This window comes from Myotis daubentonii, chromosome 10 (genome assembly GCF_963259705.1).
Source record: "Myotis daubentonii chromosome 10, mMyoDau2.1, whole genome shotgun sequence".
Taxonomy (NCBI): Eukaryota; Metazoa; Chordata; class Mammalia; order Chiroptera; family Vespertilionidae; genus Myotis; species Myotis daubentonii.
The window spans coordinates 24998918-25013388 of NC_081849.1; the positions used below are offsets into that span (position 1 = coordinate 24998918).

The 14471-nt window shown below is 41.3% G+C and overlaps 1 protein-coding gene across 7 annotated transcripts in view; it reads left to right on the plus strand.

The window, feature by feature from the left end:
- The window catches only part of MKLN1 (muskelin 1), a 330333-nt gene that overhangs the window by 198616 nt on the left and 117246 nt on the right, over positions 1 to 14471 (plus strand). For 6 of the 7 annotated variants that reach the window (XR_009454700.1, XM_059711806.1, XM_059711807.1 and 3 more), the window contains 2 exons: positions 1897 to 1985; positions 13271 to 13380. Coding sequence is in view for 5 of the 7 variants with exons in the window: in XM_059711806.1 (XP_059567789.1) it covers positions 1897 to 1985; positions 13271 to 13380 (199 nt within the window). In the remaining 2 variants the exon portion in view is untranslated. Of the gene's footprint in view, positions 1 to 1896; positions 1986 to 13270; positions 13381 to 14471 lie in introns of those variants that run through there. The other variant, XM_059711809.1, reaches the window with a different exon arrangement.

A 14471-nucleotide genomic window follows, 5' to 3' on the forward strand; every position in this document is an offset into this window, starting at 1 on the left:
GGAACAGACCTGGAGAGTGTTCAACTGCAGTTTCCTGGCAAAGCTGTACAAATGGCATTCCTGTGTTATTTAGACTTCCCTTTGCTCCTTTTCTGTTAATTAATTTATAACTGGGTTAATTATAACGGTATCAGTTAATATTGTTACCAAACAAGAAAGCATAAAATTTTGTCTTTTTCTACTTATTTTTATCTATTTTTTAAATATATTTTATTGATTTTTTACAGAGAGGAAAGGAGAGGGATAGAGAGTTAGAAACATCCATGAGAGCAATCCATGGTCAAACATTGATCAGCTGCCTCCTGCACACCCCCTACTGGGGATGTGCCCGCAACCAAGGTACATGCCTTTGACTGGAATCGAACCTGGGACCCTTGAGTCTGCAGGCTGACGCTCTGTCCACTGAGCCAAACCGGCTAGGGCTTTCTACTTACTTTTTAGTCTTATTTTTGGACTGTAATGACTTTAGAAATACTTTCAACTTTAATCAAATCTTTGCTATAATCTTTGCTATAAAAAATGTAGATTCTTTGTATGGATGCATGGAACAGAATAACAGATCTTAGTGCTGGAATGGGGAGTGAGAGGGGACAGGAAGAGATTAACCAAAGAACATACATGCATATATGCATAGCGCATAGACATAGACAATAGCATGGGGAAGACCTGGGGTAGGATGGGGTGAGGTTGGGTGGAGGGGGGCAAAAGGGGAGAAAATGGGAGACATCTGTAATACTGTCAGTAATAAAAAATAAAAATATATAGGTTTTATACAAAACATTAATATTGGTTGCCCTATCCAGAAGTAATATTCTGGGAATTTACTCAAAATTGGAGACTAAAAAGAGAAAAAGTATCTGACTGAACCTGGCACAGTGCCTACCACTTGGAAAGAGCTCAGTAAATTTGAGTTTTAACAACATAGACCTCGAGGAATGAAAGGGTTAATTTACCTCATAGATAATGAAAAATCAAATAGACAATGGAAGGGACAAATAAAACCATGAAGTTTTATAATATATTTGTGACATGGTATGTCCCATTAGCACAATAGATTATATAAGTAAATATTACATTAGTACTGATTACATTAATACTAATTACATTACATTAATTAAATAACTGAATTCTTTGACAAATTTTGGCCCTGTTTAAATGATAAGATATGAGGTTAGATAGCAACCAACGGACTTGTGTGCATCCATATTAGTATAACACAGCCGTGGGCAAACTCGGCCCGTTCGGCTGTTCTATCCGGCCCGTGGAGCCGAAAGAGCGGAGGGTTCTCTTGCTATCCCCTCTGCTCCTTCACCAGCAGCAGTGTTAACATGGCAACGTCGGGGAACACGGCCGCAGCTCCTTCTTCTGAGTCCAGTTTAAGAACCCATTGTGTCCCTCGAGTCAAAAAGTTTGCCCACCCCTGGTATAACCTATGGACACAGACACTAGGGCAGTGGGGGCTTGCCCGGGGTGGGAATGGCTGGAGGGGAGGGTCAATTGGGGAAAAAGGAGACATATGTAAAACTGTTGACAATAAGTAAAAAAAGAGAAAATAAATAAATAATGATAAGATATGAGGGTGAATTTTTTTTTTTTACTTCTTGAATATTTTGTTATATTCAGTTATACATTAAGGATGTAGGTCATCACAGATTTCCATTTTTTAAATTAATATTGAACATTTTTCACTAGCCCTCATAATTAAGAGAATACAGTAATAATGCAGGTGATATGAATGTACAAGTTTTGACCTATATTCTCATGTTCAACTACTTCTTTGGTCATATATTTTAGCATTATTTTAACCTTAAAATCTGGGGGTGGTACTAATCTGAGTTTTAGTGCAGTTACTAAAGTATGAAGTCATATTTGACAATCTTATTTTTTTTCCCACAGTGGCTTAAAGAATGATTATAACAAAGAAACATTCACCTTGAAGCATAAAATTGATGAACAGATGTTTCCTTGTCGATTCATCAAAATAGGTAAGGTTTTTAGCATTCTGAAGTATAAATAAATTCATAATACCATCGGTCAGCAAACTACGCCTGGCTGAATCCTGTGAGCCCTGTTTTTTTTTTTAATTAAACTTTTATGGGAACATTGCCACACAGGTTGTTCACATAATGTCTATGTCTGCTTTTGCACAATCAAGGTAAAAGTTCGGTAGTTGCAAGAGACCACATAGCCCACAAAGCCCCAAGTGTTTCAAACTTTGTAAGAAACGTTTTCTGACCTTTACTTTGTAACTCTATAACTGACAATTATTTGAAGTGGAACCATTTCCAATTATTTTCTCATTTGAAAGTTTATTAGAAGATTTTATGAGATACAATGATTTGATTGCCTTGGTTGTTTTATTGAAGATTTATCAAGTTCTAAAGCTATAACATTTTACAATCAAATACTGATGAATTTCTTACGGCAGTTTATTATATTCTCTATTCTGTTCTTTTGTATTTCATTGTCTTAGTGAAATGTTGCTCAAACACATAAAACTAATTTCATGACCTTACGTAATAAATTGCAGAGTATTGTTTGAAAAGTACTACTTAAGGCATGTATTTATTTTACCAAGTGTTTTAGCTTGAGAAAATACTTATAATGCCTCCTCAAAATTAATATTTTTAGGGTTATTTTATTTTTCTTTAAGATTTATTATTTAGAAGGTAGAAAAGTTAAGGACTGGAATATTTTAATTTCTATCTATATTGTATACCTTTGGAAATATGGTAAAATTGAGATTAAAGTGAATCAGAGTCCTCAGAGAATAATAATGAAAGCCAGAATCACATGTTTTGATTTGGAAGATAATTTCCTCTTTTGGAACAATAGTATACTTCATACTCATTCTTTATTATTCTATCAGAAGTTAGCCTGTTTATTTCATTAAGTCAAATAGTACTGTTGTGCAAAAAGAATATCTGAGGTCTTAATAAAGATTACCTATAGAGAGAAAAGTTTTTTAAATAGTTGGGCTGTCCAGTGTATTGTGGGTTTTTTTTGGTAATTATAGTTTCAGTTATAATAAATAATTATAAATAAAAACCTGTGTCCTGTTTTCCTGTGAGAATTTATGAACAAGCAAAGTTTTTTGTTGTTTTTTAAATAAATTTAACTCTTGGTTGTCTCGTCTTTTGTTAATGGATAATTCTTTTCTCAGCATGTAGACCACCCAGTTTTTACACAAAATTCAACATTTTTAAGCGTAAAAATATCTATGATGTTAATACCTTCAGCAAATTTGACATATGAGGTTTTGAAGCTTGTTGTCAATACAACAAAATAGCATACATATCAAATTGCATATATATATCAACATATGTGTAACTCCATCTATTGAAAAAAATCCGCATTATTAACCGGTACATCTAGTAGACAAGAGTTTCCCAAGTGATACTACCAAAGTATGTTGTGCCACAGATATGTTTCCTTGTGTTGAGATGTTGGCCCCCTGCTCCTCATGCTATTATGAAAAAGGATGAGAAGCACTGATTCTGATCATATCTCTGATTGTCTCATGGGAAAAAACTGGTGGTTGGATCCTAGGATACAAACTTTTAGCCTTGGGAATGTGTGTTAGGAGTTTCTAATCTTTTTATTTGAAGTGGGAGCAAAGGCATTATTCATTGGAGAACATGTGTGCTTCATTGGAGAATGTGTGCTTATAGCTCCAATTCACATTTAGATTTCTGATATATAATACATAGTATGTCTAATATGCATTATTAGTATTGTAATACCACCAAAAATTATTGGTAAAATTTGAAGTGGGAGCACTTCATTCTGTTCATTCTGTATATATCTGTTCTTCAGTCTTAAACATTAACTGCAGTTGACCCTTAAACAACAATTATATGCAGAACTCTTTCAGTACACTGTATAGAGTTGTCTCTTCATATCTGTATTTCACATCCTCAGACTTAACCCAAATTCAGATCAAAAACCAGATTTTCTATCAAGGGCTGCGAATCCACGGATGCAGAAGGCTGGCTCATACATTATTTTACGCCATTTTACATAAGATACTCAAGTCCCAATGTGGCTATTAGCAGGACGTCCTAGAACCATTCCCCTGTGGATGCTGAGGGACAACTGGGTTTTGGGGGTCAAAAGTTATACATGGATTTTTAACTGTGTATGGGCCAGTACCTCAGCCTTCATACTGTTAAAGAGTCAACTGTATATATATTTTTAATCCTCACCCAACGATATTACTAGAGGCCGGGTGCACAAAAATTTGTGCACTCGGCGGGGGGAGGACAGGTCCCTCAGCCCTGCCTGTGCCCTCTCGCAGTCTGGGACCCCTTGGGGGATGTCCACCTGCTGGCTTAGGCCCGCTCACCGGGGGGATTGTGCCTAAGCTGGCAGTCAGACATCCCTCTGGCAGCCCGGGAGCCCTCCAGGGATGTCCACTTACCAGCGGGGAGCAGGCCTAAGCTGCAGTTGGACATCCTTAGTGCCGCTGAGGAGGCGGCAGAGGCTCCCACCACCACCGCTGTGCTGGCAGCCGTCAGCCTGGCTTGTGGCTGAGCAGAGCTCCCTCTGTGGAAGTGTACTGACCACCAGGGGGAAGCTCCTGCATTGAGCCTCTGCCCCCTGGTGGTCAGTGTGTGTCATAGTGACCAGTCATTCTCAGTCGTTCTGCAATTAGGGTCAATTTGCACATTACCCTTTTATTATATAGGACTAGAGGCCCGGTGCACAAAAATTTGTGCACTCGGGGGGAGGGGGGGGTCCCTCAGCTTGGCCTGTGCCCTCTTGCAGTCTGGGACCCCTCAGGAGATAACGACCTACTGGCTTAGGCCTGCTCCCGGGTGGCAGAAGGCAGGCCCAATCCCTAGGTGCAGCCCCTGGTCGGGCTCAGAGCAGGGCCGATTGGGGAGTTGGGGCGCCGTCCCCTGTCATGCACAGAGCAGGGCGGATCAGGAGGTTGCGATGCCACCCTCAGTCACGCTCAGGGTAGGGCCGATTGGGGGGTTGGGGCACCGCCTCCTGACACATTCAAGGCAGGGTCGATGGGGAGGTTGCGGCGCCACCCCCTGTCACGCACAGAGCAGGGCCAATCAAGGGGTTGGGGCGCTGCCCCCTGTCACACACAGAGCAGGGCCGATCAGGGGGTTGGGGCGCCGCCACTCTCACACTCAGGGCAGGGCTGATGGGGAGGTTATGGCTCTACCCTGTCACACACAGAGCAGGGCCCGTGGGGTGGGGGGGTTGGGGCGCCGCACCCTGTCACACACAGAGCCGCAGGGCGATCAGGGGGTTGGGGAGCTCCCCCCTATCAGGCACAGAGCAGGGCCGATCAGGGGATTGGGGCGCCTTCCCCTGTCAGGAACAGAGCAGGGCCGATAGGGAGGTTGTGGCCCTGCCCCCTGTCACACACACAGCCACAGGGCGATCAGGGGGTTTGGGCGCTGCCCCCTGTCATGCTGATCCCGGTGCCGGGAGACCTCACGGCTCCGCTGATCCCAGTGCTGGGAGGCATATTACCCTTTTACTATATAGAATAGAGGCCTGGTGCATGGGTCGGGGCTGGCTGGTTTGCCCTGAAGGGTGTCCCGGATCAGGGTGGGGGTCCCCACTGGGGTGCCCGGCCAGCCTGGATGAGGGGCTGATGGCTGTTTGCAGCTGGTCACACACCCTTCAGGGTGGGGGTCCCCACTGGGGTGCCTGGCCAGTCTGGGTGAGGGGCTGAGGGCTGTTTTCAGGCTGGGACTGAAGTTCCCAACTGCTCCTTTTTTTCTTTTTTTTTTTTTTATTCTGAGCCAGCTTTAGCTCTGAGGCCCCAGCTCTTAGGCCTCCACTCCTGAAAGCAGGTATCTGGTTTGTTTAGGTTCTACAATCGAAACTCTGTATCAACTCCAGGTCTGAGATCCCAGCTAGCTGAAAGCTGGTTTCTGGGGTTTTGTTTAGCTTCTGTTTTTGTAACTATGTTTCAAACTGCCAGCTCAGAGGCCGGCAAGGCAGGCGGGGAACGTTGCAGTCCTCCGTCACTGAAGCAAGCAAGCCTCATGTTAGTTTCAAGCTGCCTGGCTGCCGGCGCCATCTTGGCTGGCAGTTAATTTGCATATCTCCCTGATTAGCCAATGGGAAGGGTAGCGGTCGTACACCAGTTACCATGTTTCTCTTTTATTAGATCGGATAGAGGCCTGGTGCACAGGTGGGGGCCGGCTGGTTTGCCTTGAAGGGTGTCCTGGATCAGGGTGGGGGTCCCGCTGGGGTGCTTGGCCAGCCTGGGTGAGGAGCTGATGGCCGTTTTCAGGCTGGCCATGCCCCCCGGCGATCCAAGCTACCAGCTTCTCCTTTTTTCCTTTTTTTTTCTTTTTTTCTGGGATTTATTTTTTTTCTATAATTGAAACTTTATAGCAGGGGTCCTCAAACTACGGCCCGCAGGCCACATGCAAATACAAATATTGTATTTGTTCACATTTTGTTTTTTTACTTCAAAATAAGATATGTGCAGTGTGCATATGAATTTGTTTATAGTTTTTTTTTAAAACTATAGTCCGGCCCTCCAACGGTCTGAGGGACAGTGAACTGGCCCCCTGTTTAAAAAGTTTGAGGACCCCTGCTTTATAGCCTTGAGCAGAGCCCAAGGCCAGCCAGGGCAGGTGGGAAGCTTGCTTTCCTCCATTGTGGGGGCCAACCCAAGTCTCCTGCTCGCTCCAGCTCTGTGGCCACCGCCATCTTAGTTGGGTTAATTTGCATACTCGTTCCTGATTGGCTTGTGGGTGTGTCTTATGGTTATGGCTTGAGTGTAGCAGAGAGACAGCAATTTGCATGTTTCTCTTTTGTTATATAGGCTTATTGATTTCAGAGAAAGAGGAAGGGAGAGGGAGAGAGAAACATCTATTGGTTGCCTCCTGTAGAAACCCTGACCGGGGATCAAACCCGCAACCTAGGGTATGTGCCCAGACTGGAAATTGTATGGGATGATGCTCCAGCCAACTTAATCATACCGGCCAGTGCTCAACTGTATGCTTTTCATTCATCAATAATATATGATGTTTTTGTGATATAACTTCCTAATTAACCTCCAGCCCAACAATGTTCTTTGAAAGGTGTTACGAATTAAAATTACCCTGGCCAGTGTGGCTCAGTTGGTTGAGTGTCATCCTGTGCATCAAAAGGTCACTGATTTGATTCCCAGTCAGGGTACATGCCCGGGTTGCTGTTTGCGTCTCCAATAGGGGCGTTCAGGAGGCAGCTGATGGATGTTTCTCTCCCTCCTCTCTAAAATCAGTAAAAACTTTTTTTTTTAAGTACGATTACTATTTATTTTTTTTCCAGATTACTTTTTTTCAGTTCTTAAGAACTTAGCTCCTTACATGGGCTTTGGTAGAGGTCATGGGGCAGCACCCACAGGTCTAAATCAGGGTGGGGGTGTTTGGTCCTTCCAGGCTTCATGAGAAGGATTCCTGACCACCTTGCTGTGAATGGCAGAGCTCACATAGTAATGCAGCTTCACATACAGCTTGGGAAGCATAGACACTGAAGACACTCACTTTGGAAATGTCCCAAACAACTACAGCCTCTATGTTTTGAATAACAAACTTCTTATTAAGAAACTAGAGGCCTGATGCATGAAATTCCTGCAAGAGGAGGCCTTCCTTCCCCCGGCTGTTGGCACCGGTTTCCCTCTGGCACCCGGGACCCGGGCTTCCCTCACAGCCCCGGCTTTCTCCGGAAGGACGTCCGGGCTAATTATCATATTACGTTTTATTATTATAGATAGATGGCCTTTTCACGCATTGGGTGCAGTTGGTGCAACGAAAAAGCTACATATGGCCATGGCCTTTTTTTGGCACCACCATTGTTCCTTCTTATCTTGGTCATCTTGGATGTGAGGACCTGAGAGCAATAAAAACATATTTTTTAAAAAGCAAACATAATTGCTTGAAAGGTTTTAAGAAAGGAACATTTTTTGGGGACTTGAATAGATATAATAGGAAGATTTTTCTTCATCCTGATTTTACTGATCTTGGACCTGGAACTTGATAATGGATTTCAGATCTCTAACTAATATTATTTTTTATTAAAAATTTTTATATTGACACATCTCTAATATTAGATGTCTGTTTATACTTGCAGACTATCTTCTTTGGGTCTTGGGTTTAGAATTCTATTTTATTCTGATTGTTATACTAGTTGATGGTTATTACTGTGATGTAGTAGATAAGCTTTTTAAATGGTACTGCCACATAAAGAAATGAATACCAAAACAATAATGTAATATTTGTTGGTATAAAACTTTTAAATTTGTGTTTGCATATATAAACTGAAAGCCATATTAAATGTCTCAGGAGTTTGTCATATATCCTAATGACTGGTTGCTATTGACTGTGTCTCTCTTCACTCACATAGCTTCTTTTGGCATCTGACTAATACATCTTAGCTCATTGAGTCTTTGTTGGATATTTTTTCTGTTGCTTTTCAGAGAGAATAGGAGAGAAGGGAGGGAGGGAGTGAGGGGTAGCAGGAGAGGCAGGGAAGGAGAGAGAGAAACATCAATATGAGAGAGACACATCGACTGGTTGCCTCCTGCACACATGCTCCCCGACTGGGCCAGGGAGCACACCCGAAACCCAGGTAGGTGCCCTTGACCGGGAATTGAACCTGAGACCTTTTGGTCTATAGGCCGATGCTCTAACCACTGAACCATGCCAGCCAGGTCTTACTAAGTCTTGATATTGCTAAAACAAAAAAGAGTAGTGGACTTGGAAATTAGTTCCTTCAATGTTGATATAGTAGACTTTCTGTTTTGATACTTAATTAAATTTGATAAGTGTTAGTTTCTTAAAGATAGTCTCATTATTCACTCTGAACCATATCAGTGTTAATTAAAATCATTTGGCCTGTCTTACACTTTGAATTAATCTTTTATTCATGCATGGTTTTGTAACACCATTCATCGGTCATTTTGAAAACATGATTCACTGAGTTATGCAGATCTTTAAAATGTTAAAACATTTCATTGTATAATTTAAAAGAAAAATCACACTCGGTAACATCACCACCAATCTCATCAGAAAAGTTGTAAGTATTGGAAAGTAGTTAAGATCACAGTGGTGGATACCAATTTTCCAAAATTCTAATTTTCCCGTGAGAGCTTGAATTTTATACTTGGCAACAAATACTGCTAGTTATTTTCTTTGAAATGACAGGTAAATATCTGACATATACTCAAATCTAAATAAATCATAGATGATGAATCAAGAAAAAGTAGTATCCTGGTGGTCAGGGAACAGCAGGACAAATGGCTATTTTAGCTCACAACTTTCAACTGTACAGGTCCTTTTCCTTGCAGTAAACTTCATACTTTGGTACACAGCAATGTACTTTGTGTATACCCGTAGTTCCCATTGTGTCACACAAAATATAGGGTGGCCCAAAATTCATGCAAGAAGTAATTTTGATAGAAAACACAGGTTTATAATTAAAAATTGTAAATTTTTTATTGATTCATAAAGTATACAGTATAGGGTTATGTATGGAATAGCACATCGGGTAAATGGCCTCCACGGCTTTGCTGGCACATGCGCAAAGCCATGGTCTTCATTGGTCTTCATTGTCCCTGCTCTTGGGCCATAATTGGTACTTGGTAATGCTTATCAAATTGAAGGGATTGAAATCAGAGGGCAACAGATAATAGAATCTGAGTCAATAAACCAAGTAAAATTAGGCTTTTATTTTTTGTTGTTGTTGTTAATGCTCATGCAAAATTCAAATCTTGCGTAAATTTTGGGGCACCCTATATTAAAAAGATGTGTACTTAATGATAAGTATTATTAAAATTACTTTTTATTGCATTACGGACATTCTTAAATGAATTGGCTTTTATGTTTTAGCTGCAAGTGTGTGATGGTGAGGAATACAGTGCAGTATGTATCATATGAAGGAATTCTATGCAATTTCATTCCACTACTTTCCATGGTACTGTCAAGGTGCCAGCAGTCTTGGTCATCATTGCTTTTGAACCATGAGTGCAAATGGCATTACGCACGCATGCATGCACACACGAGCGCACACAAACATCCTAGTCTTATGAAAAACTAGAGGCCCGGTGCACGAAATTTGTGCACTTGGTGGGGAGGGGTCCCTCAGCCTGGCCTGCGCCCTCTTGCAGTCCGGGAGCCCTCAGGGGATGTCTGACTGCCTTGGAGGTGGAAGAGGCTCCTGCCACTGCCGCTGTGCTTGGCAGCTGTGAGCCTAGCTTAGGGCTTCTGGCTGAGCAGCACTCCCCCGTGGGAGTGCACTGACCACTAGGGGGCAGCTCCTGCATTGAGCGTCTGCCCTTTGGTGCTCAGTGCGCATCATAGCAACCAGTCATTCTGCCGTTCGGTCGATTTGCATATTAGCCTTTTATTATATAGGATAGTTTCAACTCCATGGGACCTCCTGAAATTATTGTTGGGATTTCCAGGAGCCCATGGATCGCATGTTAAAAACTTCTACTCTGGCCCTGACCAGTTTGGCTCAGTGGCTAGAGCGTCGGCCTGTGGACTGAAGAGTCCCAGGTTCAATTCTGGTCAAGGGCATGTACCTTGGTTGCAGGCACATCCCCAGTAGGGGGTGTGCAGGAGGCAACTGATCGATGTTTCTCTCTCATGGATGTTTCTAACCCTCTTTCCCTCTCCCTTCCTCTCTGTAAAAAATCAATAAAATATATTTTAAAAATATTTAAAAAAAACAAAAAGAAAAAAAAACCTCTGTTCTGTCATTACTGATTTTCCTATTTTAAATTCCTCTAAATACTTAAGAGATTTTTTTGATACACTCTTCTCTAATGATTTACCTTCCTTTCCCTCACTAATATCAAACGTATAGTTACTGTATTATTTTAGTATATTTGTTATTTTTATTATTTAGGGTATTTTTGTCTTACTTTCAGATTAACTTTTTCAGTTTCATGCCAAGGAGAAAACGGATATATACCATTGGAATTTTTATTGCAATTACATTAAATTTACAAATAATTTGACAGGAATTGACATGTTTACAAAATTTGCATTTTCCCATCTAGGAATATAGTATGTCTTTCTATTTATTCAATTCTAATTAAGATTTTGTTTTCTTAAATAGCTCTTGTATATTTTAAAGTTTATTTTGAGACATTTTAAGCTTTCTTTGCTGTTATAATGGGGACATTTTTCATTATATTTTCTAGTGGGTTATTATAGGTGTAGGGAAAGTTGATTTTCATATATTTACTTTGCATACAAACTTAAGAATATTTTTTTAGGTAGATAGCTATATCATCTGCAAATGATAGTATTTTTTTAATTTGCATTTTTTTCCTTATTGCATTGGCGAAGATCTCCCATATAGTATTGAATGGTAGAGATATTGGCCTCTTGGTCTTGTTCCTGACTTGAATAGTAATACTTAAAGTTTCTCTATTAGGTTTAATTTTTAAGGGTTTTGATACTTAAAAAGTAACCTAGGTAAGGAAGTTTTATTTTGCCTTCTATTTAAGATGTTTTTGTTAGTGACTAGAAATAAATTTTATTAGTTTACTTGTGGCACCATTTGATGTAATCAAATTTGTTTCTTCTTTACTTTGTCAACATTGTGAATTATATTAATACTAGAGGCCCCGGTGCATGAATTCGTGCACAGCGGGGAGGAGGAACTGCAGAAGGTTGGCCGATGGGGGAGAGGGGCCATGGGAGGTTGGCCGCTGGCCCTGAAGAGGGAACCGGCCCATGGCCCCCCTGGGAAAGGGGCTGTGTCTGCCACCACCCACCCCCGGCTCCCCATCCCAGCCCGGGGCCCGAAGGCCCTGGTGGGGTCGGGAGAGGAGGCGATGGTCCAACGGTGCCCCACCACTGCGTAGTTCCCTGCCTCCTCCCCTCCTCTTTCCCTCGCCACCAACAAACCCTTGTGTCGAGGGCTGACTTTCAATAGATCGCAGCACGGGAGCTGCTCTGCTACGTCTCTACGAATGGTTTAGCACCAGAGGCAGGTCTCTACGTATGGTTTAGCACCAGAAGCTAATGGGGGCCGGCTGGCTGGGGGAAGGGGCTGGGCGAGGTTGGCTGTGGGAGCGTACTGACCATCAGGGGAAGCTCCTGTGTGGAGCATCTGCCCCCCCCCCCCCCGGTGGTCAGTGTGCATCATAGCGACTGGTCGACTGGTTGTTTGGTTGTAACCGTCACTTAGGCTTTTATATATATAGATAGCTCCTATTATTTAACCATCCTTTTATTCATAGAATGAACTCTACAATGGTTACAATGAAAACCTGGTAGTATTTTTTGCAACTTAAAAATTTATGTAATATGTCCTTATAGTTGAGATTGGCCACAGATTTTATTTCTTCTGGATTTGTTTTAAGGATTGTGCCACTTTGATAAGTAATTGAACTTTCAGTCTCTTTCTGATATATTTTAAATTACATCATAATTTTTTGTTTCTTGTGGGTATGGTAGAATTTGCCTAAATCATCTAGCCCTGACCCTGTTTTTTGGGGGATATGTAAATCACCACTTTGACGTTATCTTACTATCTATATATATAAAAGCCTAAGCGACTGGCTGACCAGATGACCGTTTTACTGTCCGACTGGTAGCTATGATGCACACTGACCACTAGGGGACAGACGCTCAATGCAAGAGCTGCCAAGCTGCAGTGACTTGGCAGCTGTGGTTCTTGGGTGACACACCCGGAACCAGAGAGGAGGGAGCCCGATTCCAGGGTGCATCACCCGAGAACGGCCCTTTCTCAATCTGAGACCCCTCAGTGAATGTCGGAGAGCCAGTTTTGGCCCTTTCCCCACAGGCCAGGCCAAGGGATCCCACCGGTGCATGAATGCACCGGCCCTCTAGTCTATCTATATACATAAAAGCCTAAGCGACCGGCCAACCGACTGGCTGATCGGGAGCTATGACGCGCTCTGACCACCAGGAGGCAGACACTCAACATAGGAGCGGAAACCACAGGCATGGAAACATGGAACAGACTGATGAATCTCAGAGGGAGGGGGGAAGGACGGGAAGAGATTAACCAAAGATCTTATATGCATACTAGAGGGCCTCTAGTATTTTTATAATTAAAGAAACCTCATGATGGTAGTCATGTTTCATTTTGCTCTTGTAGCCCCAGCACTTAATAGTACAATGCTAGGCACAAAGAAAGAAAGTGTTGAGAGAAAATTTGTTGAATGACTCCTAATAGGCTTGAATAGTGATTTTACTTTGCTAAAGTTTTATTTAAACTATGTTAATTGTTTTATTTTTCTTTCTTCCTTTTTTTTTTCTCCTCAAAGTTCCACTCTTATCCTGGGGACCCAGCTTTAACTTTAGCATCTGGTATGTTGAACTTAGTGGCATTGATGATCCCGATGTAGTACAACCTTGTCTCAACTGGTACAGCAAGGTAGGACTGTATTTTAAAACCTTATATCATGTTTCTAATGCCTGTAAAGAGAGAATTGTGTTACTCTCTTGTCTTCATTGAGAATAGTTTACAATACTGAGAATATTGGTAATTATTATGATTAATCAACTAATTGTATTACGCATTTATATTCTCTCAGCTTCTAAGCAGCCTTTATTGCTTATTAAATCATTACCACTCTATGAGATCAAGTACAGTTATTATCTGTATTTTATAGATGATGAAATGGAACACTGAGAGGTTAAGTATTTTGCCTAAGATCACGTAGTTATAAAGTGGTTAAGCCAGTATATAGACTCGGGCATTCTGGCTCCAGAATCTGCCATTATATTATTATTATAATCTGGCCATTAATTTTGTTTTTAACCTATATTGATTGAAATATTTAAACAGTTTTTAGTGGGATAGTTTTGGTTCTAAATTGCTTTTATCATATATGCCTTCATTCCTATGAAGAATTCCTTTATAAGAAGTTTTGCTTTTCCTTTTAAAGAATTTGAAACAGTTTCTATAAATATTATGATGTTGTGTTTACAGCAAAAAGAAAAATTAAATTTACAGTTTTTTAAAAAATATATTTTTTTGATTTTAGAGAGGAAGGGAGTGGGAGAGAGAGCTAGAAACACCAGTGATGAGAGAGAATCATTGATCAACTGCCTCCTGCATACCCCCACTGGGATTTGAGTTGTGACCTCTTGGTTCATAGGTCGATGCTCAACCACTGGGCCACGCTGGCTGGGCATATTTAACGATTTTATTCATAAGTCATTTTATATAGATTCGGCTGAGAAATGTGAGTTTAAATTATTGAGAACTAGGCGTTTGGCTTTTTTTAAAATATCTTCCATGCTTCATTTTTGTTTTTAATGTCTATTTATTTGACTCTTGACTAATTTGGGGGAAGGCCTCTTTCTTGTCAATCTACTCACTAGTTCCTGATATTTTTATTTGTGAGTAAACTGATTTACTCATAGGAGATTGGGAAACAATATAGTATTTTTGTATGGAATTTCAGCTTTTTTGGTCAGTTTAATTGAGAAATTTTTGACTAATTTATTTTTGGCATTTGA